This window comes from Cetorhinus maximus, chromosome 27 (genome assembly GCF_964194155.1).
Source record: "Cetorhinus maximus chromosome 27, sCetMax3.hap1.1, whole genome shotgun sequence".
NCBI lineage: Eukaryota > Metazoa > Chordata > Chondrichthyes > Lamniformes > Cetorhinidae > Cetorhinus > Cetorhinus maximus.
In genome coordinates this window covers 28192577-28213281 of record NC_135905.1, presented here as the reverse complement: position 1 = coordinate 28213281, position 20705 = coordinate 28192577, and the positions used below count along the sequence as shown (strand labels likewise).

The 20705-nt window shown below is 42.4% G+C and overlaps 1 protein-coding gene across 1 annotated transcript; it reads right to left on the bottom strand.

Moving 5' to 3' along the window:
• Positions 1-3651: 3651 nt before the first annotated feature.
• LOC144668665 (small COPII coat GTPase SAR1A) lies at positions 3652-19930 on the bottom strand. The gene is made up of 6 exons (XM_078530957.1): positions 19532-19930; positions 18270-18389; positions 16420-16485; positions 12323-12426; positions 10704-10835; positions 3652-6113 (listed from the first exon to the last, which is right to left on the bottom strand). Exons 1-6 carry the CDS (start codon positions 19587-19589, stop codon positions 5997-5999), a joined length of 597 nt encoding a protein of 198 aa, XP_078387083.1. The 5' UTR covers positions 19590-19930; the 3' UTR covers positions 3652-5996.
• Between the last annotated feature and the right edge of the window lie 775 nt (positions 19931-20705).

The window sequence follows — 20705 nt, the reverse complement described above, 5'->3', positions numbered from 1 at the left end:
GGTGCTGTTAGGAAGGGAGTTCCAGGATTTTGACCCAGTGACAGTGAAGGAACGGTGATATATTTCCAAGTCAGGATGGTGAGTGGCTTGGAGGGGAACTTGCAGGAGGTTGTGTTCTCATGTGTCTGCTGCCCTTGTCCTTCAAGATGGTAGAGGGCATGGGTTTGGAAGGTGCTGCCTAAGGAGCCACAGTGAGTTTCTGTAGTGCATCTTGTAGATGGTACGCACTGCTGCTACTGTTCGTCGGTGGTGGAGGGAGAGAATGTTTGTGGATGTGGTGCCAGTCAAGCGGACTGCTTTGTCCTGGACGGTGTCAAACTCCTTGAATGTTGTTGCAGCTGCACTCATCTAGGCAACTGGAGAGTATTCCATCACACTCCTGACTTGTGCCTTGTGGATGGTGGACAGGCTTTGGGGAGCCAGGTGAGTTACTCATCATACGATTCCTAGCCTTTGACCTGCTCTTCTAGCCACAGTGTTTATATGGCTGGTCCAGTTAAGTTTCTGGTCAATGGTAACCACCAGGATGTTGATAGTGGGGGATACAGCGATGGTAATGCCATTGAATATCAAGGGACAATGGTTAGATCCTCTCTTATTGGAATGGTGATTGTTGGAGATGGAGATAGAGATGACACAAATGTTACTTACCACTTGTCAGCCCAAGGCTGGATATTCATTGCTTCAGTATCTGAGGAATTGCGAATGGTGCTGAACATTGGACAATCATCAGCGAACATCCCCACTTCTGACCTTATGATGGAAGGAAGGTCATTGATGAAGCAGCTGAAGATGGTTGGGCCTCAGACTCTACCCTGAGGAACTCCTGCAGTCAATGAAGTATAAGCATTTTCAGTCTAAAGTCTAATTATTTCTAACCTATGGGAACCAGAAAAATAACTACTGGACAACAATGACAGGCTGGGGGGTGGGAAGCATGAGGTCATGTGATAAAACCTCCAGGAATATATTCAACATTAATGTGGAGTGGACAGTGGGGGTGTGAAGAGTAGCCAGGGACGTTGTCGTATGTGTTACCAAAGGAAAATGGAAAAGATTGTAGAGTTATGGTTCCCAAAAGCATTGGAACACAATGAAATTCCTTGTGTAAAATGGAATTTGACTTGCTTAATGACCATAAAATGAAAGTGCTTTACTTGTGGTAACCCACCAGAGCCAAGGGAGTCCCCCTTACTCCTACCACAACCAACTTTAGCTACACTTTGCACCACCAGCATGTTGCCATATTTGCCACCCCCTGGAATTGGCTGAGGGTGGGGAATGGTTCTGTCATTTGCAATAACTTCAAACAGATGCCACAGAAAGAAAAGCTTGTGTTTATATTGTGCTTCTCAGTCTCTCAGGATGTTAAAGTGTGTCGCTGCTGAAGTACTTTTTGAAGCATGTCAATGTTGTATTGTAGAGAAACTGCAAGCCAATTTGTGCAGAGCAAGCTCCCACAAACAACAACTAAGATAAGTCACCAGATAATCTTGTTTTGGTGGTGTTGGTTGATAGGTAAATGTTGACAAGGATACTTGGGGAGAATTCCCTTGCACTTCTACTAGATATTTTACGTCTTCAGCTGAGGCCTTTGGTCATCCACAGAAAACCTCAAACAATCCAAGTTCTTCAAAAAAGCACAGTGCTACCAGAGTACACAATGCACTCAAAGTCACTAAATTGGAGCTTGAACCCATTGCTTGCTGCCTCAGTGCAAGGCTGAGAGCACTAAGAAGGATGTTATAAATAGAATTATTCACTTGTGGTTGTAAGTACACTGCAAATAGCTGTTTCCGTGGGAAACCTCCAAGCCACTAATTTTCAATGTGTGTGGGCCCAGCTGCCTTGTAAGCTAAAAACTAGCACGTAAGAACACAAGTAGGAAGAGCAGGAAGTGGCCGTAAAGCTCCTTGAATCTGCTCCACCATTCAATAAGATCATAGCTGATCTTCTACCTGAACGCCACTCTCCCACCCTATTGCCAAATCCTTGATTCCCATAATATTCAAAAATCTATGGGACTGAGTCTTCAATATGCTCAGTGTAGAGAATTCCAAAGATTAACAGTGAACAAATTTCTCTTCTCACATCTAAATGGTTGGTCCCCTATCCTGAGACAATCTCAGTGCTCAGGGGGTGCTGTGCTGCACGGTAAAACATGCTGCTCTTTGAAGTTGGATTAACTCCAGGGTGCTGTCTGTTCCAGTGGACTTTAAAGGTCCTTTGTAAAGAAGCAGGAAAACACCTCAATAACACTCCTCCATCAACAAATACCCCCAAAAACAATCTTAACTGGGTATCCATCTCACTGCTGCCTGAGGAAGCCTGGCTGCTATGTAACAAATCCCCATTGTACAGTAGTTATCCTAAGGTAAAGCAGTAAGATTCAGAAATGGGATGAGGTGAAGTATTGATGGAAGTCCTTTATAAAAGTACCAATAGAAGGCAAGATGGTGGTGTAGTGGCAACATCACCAGACTAGTAATCCCGAGGCCCAGTCTAATGTTCTGGAGAGACGGGTTGAAATCCCACCACAGCAGTTGGTGGAATTTAAATTCAATGAATAAAATCTGGAATTAAAAGCTGCTCTCTGTGATGCTGACCATGAAACTATCACTGATTGTCATAAGATCCCATCTAGTTTACCAATGCCGTTTAGGGAAGGAAATCTGCCATCCTTACCTGGTCTGACCGACATGCAACTCCAGATGTCACAGATTTAGGTGGATTGCTTTTTAAAATTTATTATAGGTAAATTATTAATTTATGTCAGAAACAAAAAGACATTTTCATATTATAAACATTAATACTACAAGAACATGTTTATTTGAAACACACTAATAACGTGTCATAAAATTATCAAAATAGTCTTCCCCTGAGAAACCAAAACTTATCCTCCAGGGAGGTTATGCTGAACATTTATAAAACTCTAGTTAGACCACAACTAGAGTATTGCATCCAGTTCTGGTCACCGCACTTTAGGAAGAATGTGAGGATCCTTGAGCAGGTGCAGAGGAAATTACCAGATTGATTCCAAGGATGAGGGATTAGCTACAAGGTTAGGTTGGAGAAGCTGAAGTTGTTGTTCTTGGAGCAAAGGAGGTTGAGGGGTATAGCTGATAGAGGTATACAAGATTATGTCAGGTTTAGATATAGTAGCCAAAGAAAAACTGCTCCCATTAGCTTATGGTGTAAGGACAAGGGGACACACATTGAAGGTTTTGGGCAAAAGATGCAGGGGAGATGTGAAGAACTTCTTTAAGCAGTGAGTGGTAATGACCAAGAACTTGCTGTCTTTGAGAATGGTGGAAGTGGAGACTATGAATGATTTCAAAAGGAAAAGGGCACTTGAGGGAAATAAACATGTAGGGCTGTGGGGATAGAGTGGGGGAATGGGTCTGATTAAATTGCTCTAGAGAGCTGGCATGGACTTGATGGGCCGAATGGCTGCCTCTGTGCCATAACAACTCTATGACCCACAGCCAAGTGGTTGACTCTTAACTGCCCCCTGGAATGGCCTAGCAACCTACTCCGTTCTAGGGCAATCAGGAATAGGCAATAAATACTGACCTTGCCAGCGATGCCAACATCAAGAAAGAATAAATACAAAAAAACTACTCATTCAGAATGTTAGTCAAGACACAAAGATATATAATTATGTTTATTTCAAATAAAGCAATGATTTATAATACATTTATACATATTGCAGGTTATCTTTCTACCAAATAGAGAATGATCAGCATGAGGGTAAGAACAGTTTTGTCTTCAATAATGAGTTGGTGAAGGCATCAGATTGGCAAAGAGTTAAAGCAGTCTCCAATACTCTCTCAAACAGTGGAGAGCAATGACCACAAACATGTAGAGCTGCAATAACTGAGTAATACTGCAGATGTACAGTCCCAACCTGTTGCATTAGGCCTGAAAGTTTTAGGGAGAAGGGGAAAGAAAATGTCAAGTTTTGCATTCAATGCTGAGGAGACAGGCAAGTCCCCAGATAATTGGCCTAAGAATGGATTACTGTAGATGCCCCTCAAGGGGAAACACCACACTTCTGGGGTAAGCAAAACATTTTCTTTATCCCAATCACTCATATTGAGCAAACAATTGTCTTTTTAAAAAAAAAAGTGTACGAGGCTGGATGCGAGAAAACAAAATATAACATTCCCATTAATTGGCTTCTACTGTATGTCCATTCCAGGAAGCACTGCGTCTTTGTCTGCTCTTGCTGCATGGGGCCTAACAGAGGAGAACAGCTTGTTTGGTGTTTCCGAGAAAGCCATTTGCTCCTGGGCTGGGAGAAGGTGCAATTTCTAATTCCAGCATAAAGTAAAACCGCCATACAGAATGCCTCCATTCCTTCAATAACTTTGAAGGAACATCACCATTATGAGCAACAGACAAAAGCTTATAGAGAAGCAAAAAAAAAAATAGCAATATAGTGTTGACTGGCCACTGCTTTAATTTCTCAGGGGGAAAGGCTGTCTGGTTGCTGTCCACATCAAATGAATGCTGCTCAATTTCACATCATAAGCATATCCTAGTCAATGAACAGAAATTCAAAGTTCCATGTTCAATCCACAACCACTGTTAGATACTGTTAACATGTGTAAACCGTTAAAATGCAAATGTAAAACAGTTCCCCACATTATGCAGCTTGCATAATGTCGTGTTGTCTCCACGATCACACTAAAAGCATCAACTGTACAAATTAGTTCATATTTTAGAAAAGCTTTACAATAAAAAGTGTGCATGAAATTGTGCAATTCGCCCAAATATCAGCAAGTCCCATTGCAAATTCACGACGTTAACAGCTCGTTAAATTATTTGAAATTACTCGCTAATCAAGTTTAAAACTGTGACTCCACATTACATGCCATCCACCCGTGACTTACTTTGTGCATTTCCCCATTCCCAAAGTTCATCCATGCCACATGGAAAATGAAAGCTTGTTGCCCGACACATCATTCAGTCATAAAATTAAATCTCCAAATTCACAAGAAATGTTGTATTTTCTGATTTTGCCATTATTTACGTTAAAAAAAAACTGGGCATGCAGATTTCAAGAGGGGCGAAATATCCTGGTTCTGATTAAAAGCTCGGCAAAGAGCCACCTCAGTGCCAAAATCCAACCTGTACGACACACTGATATCATAATCACAGGTGAACGGATTCTCAAAATAATTAACCAAATTGCATGTGCATTTATAAATCATCGACAGGATTGTAACCAGTCCGTATGCCACTAACGTACCTTCAAATATTAACGTCGTGTATGTAAACAGCACACCCCGCTTAGTGTCAATTGGTAGCTGAAAGAACTTTCACACAATAGTTCTCGCAGACTCGCCTCACAGGAACTACACGAAACAGAATCGTCACAGCTTTGCGGGCCACATTTGAATGTACCCAGGACCGTATAGAATGTTCAAATTCAGCCTCGGACTGTTCAAAACTTACACAGAAATGGCTCTGGAGACAAGCTATGTTAGTACAGACAAAGACAAATGAGAAAAGTTTTTTGACTTGTGAATGCAATTTAGACTACCGCTTGATTTGGCTAAAATGCTTTGACGGGTGGCCATACAGCTGCTATTCTATTCTGTCCACAATGTCTTGGGGCACAGAGGGACAGACATACCTGTACAGCTTCAGGGACTACCGTGCATCTCAAAAATGGGGCAAAAAAAAAAATCATACATTTCTGGGACTGTTGCGCAGCCCAATTCAAGTGTGAATTCTCAGGCAACATTTATGTCAGAGCTGTAAAAAGATTACACTTGCGAAAGTAATTCCGATTTTAATCTAGGTACAAACACCCAACTGAAAATTATATTTAAAAATGCAGCAGATCTGAATTCTCTCCTGGTTGGCATTGCGATCTTGTCAACAGATGTATGTCCTTTTTTAAAAAAAAAACATAAGGAAACAAAAAAAAAATACTTAAGACAGCTGCAAACTAGTTCAGTCCAGAGTGGCATAGTTTTGACTCAAGTTCAGTCAATATATTGCGAAAGCCAGCGAAATCCTTCTCCATAACCCTGGCGCTTCAGCACACTGCACATAAACACCTCGAGCGGCCGGGTGTTTAACTCCTTCAGTGGCACAGTCCCCTGGAACAGAACAGCAAGGTAATTTAATATCCCCAAATACATGCAGGACAGTTCCAATTCCAGTTACAGACCATATTACTCATAAACAAGGTGACTCATGAAAATAATGATCACCTCCGCGCAGCCCAAACACTTTCAGCCACAAGTCAGTCATCACACAGCTCTCTTGGGAGCAGCTGGTTTGATTTTAATACACGCTGTTTCAAGTAATGTTGGGATTGTATAGAGACAAGTGAATGATAGAGTAGGTTACTGGGCCACCAGCGCACTCTCCAGACTATCAACCACTTAACTCTCAAATATAATCCCAATTTTACCCTGCAGTATCCTAAACTTCTAGTCTAATATGCCACTATGTACAATAAAACCCAACAGTGAGTGTACTTTAACAGTCAGATCATAACCCAGCCTGAATGTGCATGCTTGGTAACTTTGCAATTTACACCAAGCATCCACAAGATGCACAGATGATGTGAATCAAGGATTTTAATGACAAGCTGGAAATCTTGCCAAGACATTCTTCCCGCCACAACTATGGCTGGCCAAGTTATTTGTTTTGTGACATTGGCCCCCTGTACTCAAGCTCAGCACTACATGCTTTAAACAGAATTAGAATCTTCCCTCATTTCTTCAGCTTCTTGAGGTGCACCAAGTTCCAAGTAAACTTTCAAACCTCTATCATTGCTTACGTCAGCTGACTGCAAGGACATTTCCCACCCCACCCCAGCCACCAAAGCCACTGTCATGAGAGTGTACAGTCTCCTGTTCTGCTCCTCTCCTTTAGAACACAACCAAGATTAGAACTTATAGCACTGACAGGAGCAGGTAGGAAGAAAGTGGACATTTTCAGGATGCAGTAAAGCACAACACAGCCAATGGATTATTTCTGAATTGCAGTTGTTCAACCACAACTGGCATTCAATCCCCTTTATCATAATAAAACATTCCAAGACACTTTATAGGAGCGTCAGACAAAATTTGACCTTAGGCTATAAGTCTAGTCAAAGTAGTATATTTTAAAGAGAGATTTAGAATAGGAGAGAGGTAGAAAGGGGAGAGGTTTGTGGAGGGAATTCCAGAGCTTAGGGCCTAGCCACCAAAGATGGAATGTTTGTGATGTGGAGAAAACACTGGGTCCCCACACTACATTGCAGCTATCGGCACCCAGAACAAGGGAAGCAGCTTCACAGTGTTAGTCACATGTCACCAAAAGTCATCGTGATTTACAATTATAACCAATCTTAAAACCAGTTTGAGGATGTCCAACAGTCTAATTAGGTCATTTCTAAGCCTGAATAAGTTACTGATTGGCTTTGCTTTTCAAATAGGTTAATAATGGAAACACAGAGCCATTTAACAAAACTGGAGCAACTCCTTGGCTTTCAAACATTTACTTCACAATGTGCACAAAAAGTGGTGTGTCCCACTCTCCCATCACACATCAGTGCGGCAATGTTGAGGACATGAATTAATTTCAGCTTTTCAGATGAGTGTTAACACAGACCACATACCAGTCGGTGTCAATAAATCACCTCTCGGTAACAGATGGCCAGCTGGAGTTGCAAGACAGAGATTCAATCAAGTGCGACAATGTAGAGTTACAGGAGTGAAACCGTTATAAATGGCTCCAGGGTTGAAGGCTGAACGACAAGCTCACTGCCGGGTATTGGCCATGCTTTCTATAGTCACAGGATTTATTAATTACTGGTTGATCTAACATGCTGTAGCACATGGGTAGTCAAGTGAAACAGGATTGGAGGACAGGGGATAATTGCACCAGGATACACACAGATACTTCAGGTTTTAGTGTCATATATTATCATTTATATATTTCCGCCATCAATTTCTATATCCACATTTATAATAACTTCTCAAGTAAACTTTTCACGCTGTAATCACACTCTCCTTCCAGTAATGGCCCTCCAACCAGCCAGATTCAGAGCAGGGGGAGACAATGGGAGGAGAGTCAGCCAGCAAGTACTGCAACTATAATCTGGTGACAGCACCATATTCCCACAATTTAGATATTAATCTATAAAGCAACAATTACAGAGCAGTTAAATCTATACTTTAGCTTTGGCGGGGGAGGGGTGGTGATGACCACTTCTAATTCCTTATAAAGTTTTTTTTTTAATTTAGCAAAGCTGGTCGGTATTACATAATGAAGTGCTTACATGTAGCCCATGCTGTGAAATGTAGCTGATCTGAGGCTGAGCACTGCAGTGAGTGTTCTGGCCAGGCAGAGCCAATTTTACAGTACTCAGCTCCTGCTTCTCTGGTTAGATGTGAGCTCTGCATAATGCAAGGGCAGAGCAGCCTCCCATGAAATAGAACTGGGGAGATAGAGATGTAGTGGTAGTATCACTGGACTAGTAATCCGGAGGCCCAGGCTAATGTCCTGGGGATGTGGGTTCAAATCCCATGACAGCAGCTGGTGGGATTTGAATTCAATTAATAAATTTGGAATTATAAAGCTTGTCTCAGTAATAGTGACCATGACAGCTTTCATCGATTGTTATGAAAATCCATCTGGTTCACTAATGTCCTTTAAGGTCCTTCCTTTAGGGAGGGAATTCTGCTGTCCTTACCTGGTCTGGCCCACATGTGACTCCAGACCCATAGTGGTTGACTCTTAACTGCCCTCTGAAACAGACTAGCAAGCCATTCAGTTCAAGGACAATTAGGGATGGGCAAATGCTGGCCTTGCCAGTGATGCACACATCCCATGAAAGAATTAAAAAAAAGGAACAGAAATTATGTTGGTGGTGGGGGAGGAGGGGGGGAGACTCTAAACATTCGAGTTAAGATCAGGTAGAGACACCGGGTTTTGACGCCATTCTCCACTTACACTCCACCTCAAGCTAAGCTGTAAAACTAAGTATTCTGTCAATTTAGTGTGTGTGGTGAAAACCACCTGTCAGACACTAAACTTCCAGTGTGAATGCATCCTATGGGGCCACGTTAGATAACCTGGTCACACGAAACAAAGTAATAAATTATCACAGTAAATAGGTAGTAAAAGATAGAAAGACTTGAATTTATAAAGCACTTTTCAGGCCATCTCAAAGCTCTTTAAAACCAATTAAGTACTTTTCCAAAAAATTGCAGTCACTGTTGTGAGGTAGGAAATGCGGCAGCCAATCTGCACACAGCTAGGCCCCACAAAACACAATGAGGTAACGGCCAGATAATTTGTTTGTATTGAAGGATAAATATTGGCCAGGTCACCTGGGATTCTCCCATGTTCTTCTTCGAATAGTGCCATGGAATCTTTTAAGCCCCACTGCGGGGGTAGACGGGGCCTCAGTTTAACATCTCATCTGAAAGACGTCATCTCCCTCGGCACTGCATGGAGACCGTTGGCCTAAATTTTTGTGCTCAAGTCTCTGGAGTGGAATTTGAACCTCAAGCTTCTGACTCAGGAGGCGAGTGAATGCTACCCATTGAGCCACAACCGAGTATCTAAAAATGTGCCCAGCAAACAAAAATCCACCCACTTACCATCATGGCAAAGCCTCCTGCTTTGCAAGATCTTAAAAGTGCATCACTCTCGAAAGGTCAAACAGGCACAAAAGACAGAAGTAAGACGACCCTTTGACATACCTACAGTCTTATCGACAGAGGTGCTTAACTTTCAAGTTGCTAAACAGCCCACGCAGATTTTATCTTCCAAATTAAAAAGCATCAGCGAGCAACCAGTAAACTGTCAAGTTTTATTCATTGCTGATATTAACCTAGTTTTGTTTTTACAGTATTCCCACCTCCATTTACCTTCCTGACTGATCGGCAGAGTCAGCAGTAATAGGAGCCCCTACGTACTTGCTGCAAATTGTTGTAGGAATGACGCAGTCAGTTCAATAAATTTAGCCTCCTCAATTGGTCACCGATGTATATAAAAGCTCACAATTACCAGGTTCAATTGCTGGTCTGTGTCGAGTTGAACGGTCTCCACCGCAACTGGTTTCAGTGCCTATGGGCCAGGGGAGGAAAACAACCAAAAAAAGCTCGTGCTCTCCTGGTCAGGGACGAGCTGCTTGGAAAGTTCAGGTGTGTGGGGCGGAGGCAGGGTCAGGGTTGCCTGCAACGACTGACTACCCCCACCAGCTGTTAGAACATCCTGCTAACACTCTCAGTCCTGACTCTCTCACATAGACTGGCCACGAACAAGGTAACAAGCCCGTGGGATCATTTCCCAGCAAGAATCAGCACCTTCAATTATTCTTTTTTAAGAGATCACTACACCCACGCTTACAGTTGATTAAAGTCATGAGCTCAATAAAAAAAATGTTTATTTCTGTGGAAAATAGACAGCTACTCCAGTGCAGTACTGAGGGAATCATGCATTATTAAAAGGTGTGACATTAAATCGAGGCTGCATCTGTACGCTCCAGTGGAAGTTTAATTTCCCTTGGCATGACCCAAAGAATGTTGGAGAAATGGTAATCATTCCTTACTCAGCCAACACAAAATAACAGGTTAATTGGTCATTCTTCCAGGTTTGCCTACAAAAGAATCGCTTCACTTCCACAAGTAATTTGAAGATAGATGATCAGGCTTTACAAATGATGGTCTTTCTTTTCTTAACTTTACCTTTCCTGTTGTTTGTCCGTACAGGCCAAAGATTTCCCGAAGCTTCTCCTCACTGATGGCCTCTGGTCGGTCGATTTTGTTACCCAGGATAAGAACGGGAACGTTGGATATTGTTTCATCTGTCATTAATGCCTGGAAGGGGGGGAGAGAGAGAAAAGGAGAGTGTGAGAGAGAGAAAAGGAGAGTGAGAGAGAGAGAAAAGGAGAGTGAGAGAGAGAGAAAAGGAGAGTGAGAGAGAGAGAAAAGGAGAGTGAGAGAGAGAGAAAAGGAGAGTGAAAGAGAGAGAAAAGGAGAGTGAGAGAGAGAGAAAAGGAGTGAGAGAGAGAGAAAAGGAGAGTGTGAGAGAGAGAAAAGGAGAGTGAGAGAGAGAGAAAAGGAGAGTGAGAGAGAGAGAAAAGGAGAGTGAGAGAGAGAGAAAAGGAGAGTGAGAGAGAGAGAAAAGGAGAGTGAGAGAGAGAGAAAAGGAGAGTGAAAGAGAGAGAAAAGGAGAGTGAGAGAGAGAGAAAAGGAGAGTGAGAGAGAGAGAAAAGGAGAGTGAGAGAGAGAGAGAAAAGGAGTGTGTGAGAGAGAGAAAAGGAGAGTGTGAGAGAGAGAAAAGGAGTGAGAGAGAGAAAAGGAGAGTGAGAGAGAGAAAAGGAGAGTGTGAGAGAGAGAAAAGGAGAGTGTGAGAGAGAGAAAAGGAAAGTGTGAGAGAGAGAAAAGGAGAGTGTGAGAGAGAGAAAAGGAAAGTGTGAGAGAGAGAAAAGGAGAGTGAGAGAGAGAAAAGGAGAGTGTGAGAGAGAGAAAAGGAGAGTGTGAGAGAGAGAAAAGGAAAGTGTGAGAGAGAGAAAAGGAGAGTGAGAGAGAGAAAAGGAAAGTGTGAGAGAGAGAGAGACACACACAGAATGGAAGGTAGGGTTTTTATTTCAAAAACATGCTTTACATTTGATCATGGAATCAAGAGTCAGCCTGTGACTGAAACTCAAGTGTCAACAGTGGCTTATTGCAAAATGAATGACACCAGGCAGCATAATTTGCAAGAGACCAGATCACTGGCAACACTTCACTTTCGAAACACTACGAGTCATAGTTAGACACTTCCTTTTAGTGTTGTCAGTATTGAATGCATTTTGAAGCTCAGGGTTAGTATTTATCGCTTTTTTGGTTCCATTTCCTTCCTCCGTGATGCTGTCACTGAAGCAAAGAATAACGTCACAGCTGATTTTAAAGGTATGGGATAGGTACGGCTGAGTTGTGCCTCTTTCTGTACATAAGAACAGGAGGCAGATATTCAGCCGCTCAAGCCAGTTCCACCGCCAGTCAATGAGATCATGGCTGACCTGTACTGTAACTCTGTCCATACTTATTGAGCTGTTGGGCAGTGATAAGTTGCCCCAGTTCTTGTGTGTCGCTAACCCAAAGGAACTGAGGCCGTGTGTGAGCTAACTGAGCACAAATTAGAAATCAAAATACCCCACGTTCCTGATTTATACAGCTCAGTCATCAGGACATTGAGCAGAGGGAGAGGTGGGAAGGATCCCCTTTGGATTTGGCATCCAAAGCCACCTTGTAACATGTTCTCAACTTTCTGTGCAAGGGCCCTCATCTAGCCAGGAACTCCTCAACATTGTTCAACTTACATCAAGCTCAACTTTAGATTCATCAAGTCGCGTATGATCTGCACAGTCAACCAGGAAAACAATCCCATTAATGGCAGGGAGGTAGTTCTTCCAGACTCGCCGGGCTGTAAATAAGCAGTAACATTTAAATATAAGATAGTCACCAACAAATCCAATGAGGAAGTAAGGAGAGACTTCTTTACCCAGAGAGTAGTGAGAATGTGGAATTCGCTACCACATGGAGCAGCTGCAAATAGTCTACATGGATTTAAAGGGGAGCTAGATAAACATATGAGGGGGATAAAGAAATAGAAGGATAGGCAGATAGGATGAGATTGAAAGGGATGGGAGGAGGTTTGGGTGCGCCACCATGGACTAGTTGGGCCAAATGGTCTGTTGCTATGCTTTTTATTCAACGCTAAGTAAAACTAAGACCAATCAACATAATTGTTTAATTTGAAATGAAGCATGGAAACTTGTTCATGTTGAATAAAAGACTATGTGCCAGCTGCTGGAAAGTGGGGTTAAAATGAGCGGCTAGCTTCTTTTTTCTCTTTTTGGCCAGTGCAGACATGATGGGCTGAATGGCCTCTTTCTGCGTCGTAACTTCTCTATGGTTCTAAAAAGAAAACCCAACAGATTGCTAACATTTGCAGGCTTTTCTCATCTTTCCAATGAAGGCTCTTGAATTTGTGTGAATTGTAATAAAAAAAAAAATCCACCAAGAGCTCTCTCAATTTATGGCTCATGTGCCTCAGGATGGGTAGGTGAAGCTAACGTCAGTCTTACTCTACAGAAGCATCCAGCGGACACCAGGATTTCACAGGCCAGGCAGTCAGAGTCTTTGAATGGAAAGTGTAGTCGATATAGGTGAGGTCCTGGAATTCTCTTCTTTGCAGCACTGTGGGTTTACCTGCACCACATGGACTGCAGTGGTTTAAGGAGACAGCTCAAAACCACCGTTCCAAGGGCAATCAGGGATGGGCAATGATGCCCATGAAAGAGTAAAAAAAAGCAGCACAGGAACTGACTGTATTGTGAAGCATTATAAGATGCTCTGAGAGGTGATAAGGTTTTAGAAATGCTTGAATGCAAATAAAAAAATAAAATCTGCGCGAAGTGTGACCCTCTTCACACTTTCCTGCCAATTCTCTCCCACTTACCCCACAAACCCACATAAAAGGCTCTTTGTTTGGATACAGTCCCGTGGACTTTATGCAAGTGTCCACTTGCAGCATGTGAGCAAGGCACCAACAGCAACTTGCACTTAACACAGAGCCTTTAGCGCAAAGTGCTTCACAGGAGCGGAGTCAAGGCAAGAATTGACACTGAGCCAACAGAGGAAATGTATATGAACATACGAACAAGGAGCAAGATTGGCCATTCAGCCCCTCGAGCCTGCTCCATCATTCAATAAGGTCATGGCTGATATGATAGTAACCTCAAATCTGCATCCTACCTACCCCAAATAACCTATCACCCCCTTGCTTACCAAGAATCTATCCACCTCTGCCTTAAAAATACTCAAAAGCTTTGCTTCCACCGCCTTTTCAGGAAGGAAGTTCCAAAGACTTACCACCTCAGAGTAAAAATTTCACCTCATCTCCATTTTTAATGGGCAACCCCTTATTTTTAAACAGTAACCTTGCGTTCTAGATTCTCCCAAAAGAGGAAACATCCTCTTCACATCCACCTTGTCAACACCCCTCAGGATCTTATGTTTCAATCAAATCGACTCTTACTCTTCTAAACTCCAGCGGATACAAGCTTAGCCTGTCCGACCTTTTCTCATAAGACAACCCGCCCACTCCAGGTATTAGTCTGGAAAACCTTTGAACTGCTTCCAACGCATTTACAATTTTCCTTAAATAAGGAGACCAATACTGTACACAAAACTCCAGATGTGGTCTCACTAGTGCTCTGTACAAGTGAAGCATAACCTCCCTCCTTTTGTATTCAATTCTCCTCGCAATAAATGATAACATTCTATTAGCTTTCCTAATTACTTGCTGTACCTGCATACTAGCCTTTTGCGATTTATGAACTAAGACACCCAGATCCCTCTGCATCTCAGAGTTCTGCAATCTCTCGCCATTTAGATATGTTTCTCTTTTATTCTTCCTGCCAAAATGGCCAATTTCACATTTTCCCACATTATACTCCATTTGCCAGATCTTTGCCCACTTACTTAATCTATCTATATCTTTTTGTATCCTCATGTCCTCTTCACAACTTAATTTCCTACCGATCTTTGTGTCATCAGCAAACTTGGCAACCATCCCATCCATCCCTTCATCCAAGTCATTTATATAAATTGTAAACAGTTGAGGTCCCAGCAATGATCCCTTTGGCACAACACTCATTACATCTTGCCAACCTGAAAAGACCCATTTATGCCTGCTCTCTGCTTCCCGTTAGCCAGCCAATCTTCGATCTATGCCAATATGTTACCCGCCATACCATGAGCTTTTATTTTCCACAATAACCTCTGATGTGGCACTTTATCAGATGCCTTCTGGAAATCTAAGTACAGTACATCCACCAGTTCCCCTTTATCTACAGCACATGTTACTTCCTCAAAAAGCTCCAATAAGTTGGTTAAACATGATTTCCCTTTCACAAAACCATGTTGACAATGCCTGATTACTGTGAGTTAATCCAAGTGCCCTGCTATAGCTTCTTTAGTAATAGCTTCTAACATTTTCCCTATGACAGAAGTTAAACTAACTGGCCTGTAGTTTCCCACTTTCTGTCTCCCTCCCTTTTTGAATAATGGAGTAACATTTGCTATCTTCCAACCTAATGGGACCTTCCCGGAATCTAGGAAGTTTCGAAAAATTAAACCCAATGCACCAACTATCTCACTAGCCACTTCTTTTAAGATGCTAGGATGAAGTCCATCAGGACCCACGCACTTGTCAACCCGCAACTCCAACAATTTACTCAGTACAACTTCTCTGGTTAGTGTTATTTTCCTGAGTTCCTCCCTATTTTCCATTTCCTGATTTATAGCAGCTGCTTCTGGGATGTTACTTGTATCCTCTATGGTGAAGACTGGTGCAAAATACCTGGTCATCTGCCATTTCCTTGTTTTCCATTATCAATTCTTCAGACTCACTTTTAGGACCAACGCTCACTTTGTTAACTTGTTTCTTTTTAAAATATTTATAGAAACTCTATATTTTTACACTTCTGGCTAGCTTTCTCCCATGCTCTAATCTTTCCCTCCTTATTCTTTTAGTCATCTTTTACTGTTCCTTATATTCTGTCCAGTCTTCTGGCCTTCCACCTACCTTTGCACAATTACATTCTTCTTCTTGAAGTTTGATACGATCTTTAACCTTTCTAGTTAACCACGGATGGTGTGTCCATCTCTTGGACTTTTTCTTACTCGTTGGAATGTATCGTTTCTGTGTATTCTGAAATATCCCCTTAAATGTTTGCCACTGCATCTCTATTAACCTATACCTTAACCTAATTTGCCAATTCACTTTAGCCAGCTCTGCTTTCATGCCCTCATAATTTCCCTTATTTAAGTTTAAAAACAGAGTCTTGGGCCCACTCCTCTCTCCCTCAAACTGAATGCAAAATTCAATCATATTATGGTCGCTGCTACCTATGGGTGCCTTAACTATGAGGTCATTAATTAATCTCATCTCATTGCACAATACCAGGTCTTGTATAGCCTGCTCTTTGGTTGGCTCCAGAACGTGCTGTTCTAAGAAACCATTCCAGAAACATTCTATGAACTCCTCATCTAGGCTACCTTTGCCCATCTGACTTTTCCAATCTGTAAGACGGGTGATCAAAATGTTAGTCAAAGAAGTCGGCTTGAAGGCAAGCTAAATCCCTTTCTTCTTCACCAAAGGATGTGTGGACTTCCAGGAACGGTTGTTGGATTGTGATTAGAAGCAGGAATTTTGGTTCATTATTACTTATCCTCCTGAATCTGAGGGCACTAATACGTATTATAGCTTGGTTGAGATAGACATATTTTCCAATTTAACTTGCTGGCATATTACACTAAACATGCTGATGATGCTGATCAGGACAGATTGAAATATGACACATTCTGATGAAAAAATATTCAGACGCTTTCTTCATTCCCAGCACCATACCTTGTGCATGACCTCCAAGGTCAAATGTAGTGAACGTCATACCCGCAATCGTCAGCTCTTCTGATGCTACGACAATAAAAAGAGACCAGTTAGGAGAAGCAATCCCAGTGACCTGCAAGTAAGCGTGATGAACAAATAAACACAGAAGTGTATCCACATGCATATACAAAAATCCAGGAGCAACTTCCAGTGGTCTGTACAACTGTGAGCTGGATCTGCACAGGTTGCTCAATCACAACTGATCAACGGGTGTTCATTCATTTTGTGACAGTGCAGGGACTTTGAGAGAGCAGATACAAATTTTAGTCATGCTATTTGTAAACCTGCATGTGACTATAGCTCACAGCATCCCATGTTGTGGCACACTAGCACCTGCAGCAGCAAAGCTCCAGATCCCTATACCTACACTTCAAACATTACCTCTGCAACTGAGGACAATTCCCTTTCTCCTGATGTTTGTGGAATTGGGGCGATGGTGGGTGGGGGTGTGCACATGGCAGGGAGATGATGGTGTAGTGGTAATATCACTGGACTAGTAATCCAGAGGCCCAGGCTAATGCTCTGGGAACATAGGTTCAAATCCCACCACAGCTGCTGGTGAAATTTAACTTGAATCAATAAATCTGGAATTGAAAACTAGTCTCAGTAATGGTGACCATGAAACTATCATTAATTGTCCATGTGGTTCACTAATGTCCTTTAGGGAGGGAAATCTGCCATCCTTACTCGGTTTAGCCTACATGTGACTCCAGACCCACAGCAATGCTAGCTTCATCAGTGACACCCACAACCCATGAAAGAATAAAGAAAAATAACAGGGCATCAATGAGAAGGGCCAGGGGGAGAATGTTTGCTTAAGGAAAACGAATTCAGAAATATGCAAACACAGCATCTTTTTTTAAAAAAATTCTTTCACGGGATGTGGGCATCACTGGCTAGGCCAGTATTTATTGCCTATCTCTGATTGCCCTTGAGAAGGTGGTGGTGAGCTGCTTTCTTGAACCGCTGCAGTCCATGTGGTGTAGGTACACCCACAGTGCTGTTAGGGAGGGAGTTCCAAGATTTTGACCCAGTGACAGTGAAGGAACAGAGATATATTTCCAAGTCAGGATGGTGAGTGACTTGGAGGGGAACTTCCAGGTGGTGGTGTTCCCATCTATCTGCTGCCCTTTTCCTTCCAGGTGGTAGAGGTCGCTGGTTTGGAAGGTGCTGTTGAAAGAGAGCTTTCATGGAATTAAGTTACATTTTCTTACAAATTTCCTTTTATTTCCCATCTCCTGAATGTGTTGTTTACTGCAGTATGCTTCCATTGGTGCTGGCATCCCCCTGGTAACTTGCACACAAAGGCTGCTCCACGCCCGATTCTAGAAAGTTTTAGCAGGCTGCTCACCCACAAACACTGCCACGTACAAGCTGAATCCTGCCTTTCCAGCAGGAGGCCATCAGCAACAGAATTTCTGGCCAATTCATTTCGCGGTCCCAGCCTGGAATTCTTTTAGGTTGATAGCACCCCAAATGCTTCCCCCTCATTCAGTTAATTCAGCCCCAAGCAAGAATCAAATGTGGGGCCTTCTGGTCTGTATGACTCAAAACTACATGAGGTACAAGCTTTCTGCCATTTCTGTTCACTTAGTTGCAATATTCAAGGGGCTAGGGTTGAACACTGCTATGGTTGTTTACTGTGTTTACTTTACTCACGAAAGCCATCAGTGGGGTGGGAGAAAGTGAGGAACATATACAAATAGATTAGAGTTGCGCATCAGCCAAATGAGTGCTCAGCTTTTGCAAAGAGAGAATCCTGGCACTGGCTGACAGCGAGCACATGACATGATTCAATTGTAAGTACTTACTGGGATGTAATGTAGGAACATGCTGCCCCAGTCTGTTATCTTTCAGCATGTGCAATAAGGTGGTTTTGCCAGCATTATCCAAGCCCAGGAAGACCAATTTTCCAGATTTCTTATATAGCCCTGGCAAAGAAAAACCATAATATATGCATTATAGTTTGTTTTTGTTAGACATGTTTCTCAGTTTAACCAGCTGGCGTGTTGATCCCATGGCATTATTTCGAAGAGGAGCAGGGGAGCTCTCCCCAGTATCCTGGCCAATATTTATCACTCAATCAACATAACTAAAAATAGATTATCTAGTCATTATCACCTTGCTTCTTCTGGGAGAAAATTGGTTGCCACATTTGTTGCATTACAACAATAATTAAACTGCAAAAAAAAAAAGTGCTTCATTGACTGTAAAGCCCTTTTGAGATGTGTTGAGACATGAAAGATACTATACAAATGCGTCATTATTTTCTTTTTATTACGAACCTCTCATTCATTAAAAACTTTTCAATTCTAGCAGAGTGCTGTTATGCTGCTGGACAGAGGAAGATGTGTTGCTTCCCATATAGCGTAACAATGTCATTCAGCTGTGTCTCTTTAAAGGCACAAGTTTTATTTGCTGAATCATCTCAACTGTCCTTGCACAGGTCCTTAGATCAGTTGACAATCAACAAACTTAATATAAACTGTGATGACAACAAAAGTTTGCATGTGTGACATTTGAAGTGCGACAATTCTCCACCTCTTCAGCATGACTGAAACATAGTCACTTCACATCTATAACTGCTAGCTTAGAGCTTGATCAGTTACTAACAGACAGAAGATCAAAAGCACCCAATGTTAATGTTACATTGGAGTCTCGTAGTTGCAAGAGCGCGATTCAAGTGCCAGCAGCTCTGGAGTTACACTTTTAACTGTGAATTGCACTAATGGGTGAAAGAGCTCACAATATACAGAGCTCCACAACTCCATTCAGCGTGTACCTTCCCAAATCACTGAGTTTATCAAGCATGAAATCTAACGTGAGCACTTTTTGCAATCTGGTTTCATGTGACATTGGAGTTATACTACATACAGTGGGAAGCCCATGCGGTTTGTGGCATCTTTTCTAATGGGCTCTCGCACTCCTATGTCCCGGAGTCGGATTAGGATCAGATGGTGGAGTCGTGAGGTCGCTTTAGCATTGCTCCCATCCACAGTCTACAGTCACCAAAGACAGAGGGAGGGGGGTAATACAAGAAAAACAATACAGGACGTGGCTCGGAGCCACTTACCCAGGAACTGTAGCATGCTGGTGAAGCCATTGTACAGCCAGTCGAAAATGCCCGACATTGCTGAATCGGGACACACCTGCAACAGGAAAAAGACAAATTCAGATCACAGAAGATTCCCTGAAAATTAAGTGCAAGGTTACAGCAGAGGAATAGGAGTGGGTCATTCAGCCCCTTGAGCCTGTCCTGTCATTCACTATCATAGCTGGTCCATATCCCAATTCCATCCACCTGCCTTGGCCCTGTACCCCTTAATTAGCAAAAATCTAACAATCACAGGTTTAAAATTAATTCAGCTGGCAACTACTGCTTTTTGTGGGAGAGCACTTCACATTTCTACCATCCTTTGCAGGAAGAAGTGTTTCTGAACTTCTGCCCTGAACTGGATTTAAGGTCACGTCCTCCTGGACTTCCCTACCAGCAGAAAGTTTCTCTCTAGCTACCCTTTCAATCTCCGAACAGGTCAGATACAGCCTTCAGTTCTATGAGCTTTAATTTTGGCTGACAGTCTTTCATATGGAACTTTATTGAATGCCTTCTGGGAATCCATATAAACTACATCCATAGGCATTACCATGTCTACTACTCTGGCTACTTCCAACTCCATGTTGGCTCCCTCTATAGGAGGACTAAATTGACAGAGATGGTATCCAAGTTGAATAAGGTTGACTAGAGGTTCGATCCTGCAACAAGGGGAACAGTTGTAGCATTGACGAAAAATGGAGCCACTTTAAAGCCACTTATGCAGAGAGAAGACATTTATTCCCCTTGGGTAACTGTTCACGTCCAAAGGCAAATCAAACAAAAGCAGAAATATTTTAACATCTATAAGGGTGAATAATGCAAGAGGGTAAGGACTTAACTGAGGGTGACGAAATCTGCTACTGTATTGACCAGGAAGAGCCTGGAGAAGTGGTTCACTATGGTAATGACAGCAAGGTCTCTTTTGGCTACATTGGAGTCGGGGAGATGCGGGGTGGGGGGGGTTTGAAGATTCTCGAGTTCCAAGATATAGCTGAGGTTTTAAATAAATACTTTGCATCACACTTCACTGCTGGAGATTGCACTGTTTGCTGCAGTTTAAGATTGACACTGGAACTGAATGCGTAGATTTGAATGTGAAAATGGGTCTTTACGACTGTTCGGAGCCTTAAAACTGACGGGACTAAGAAATATG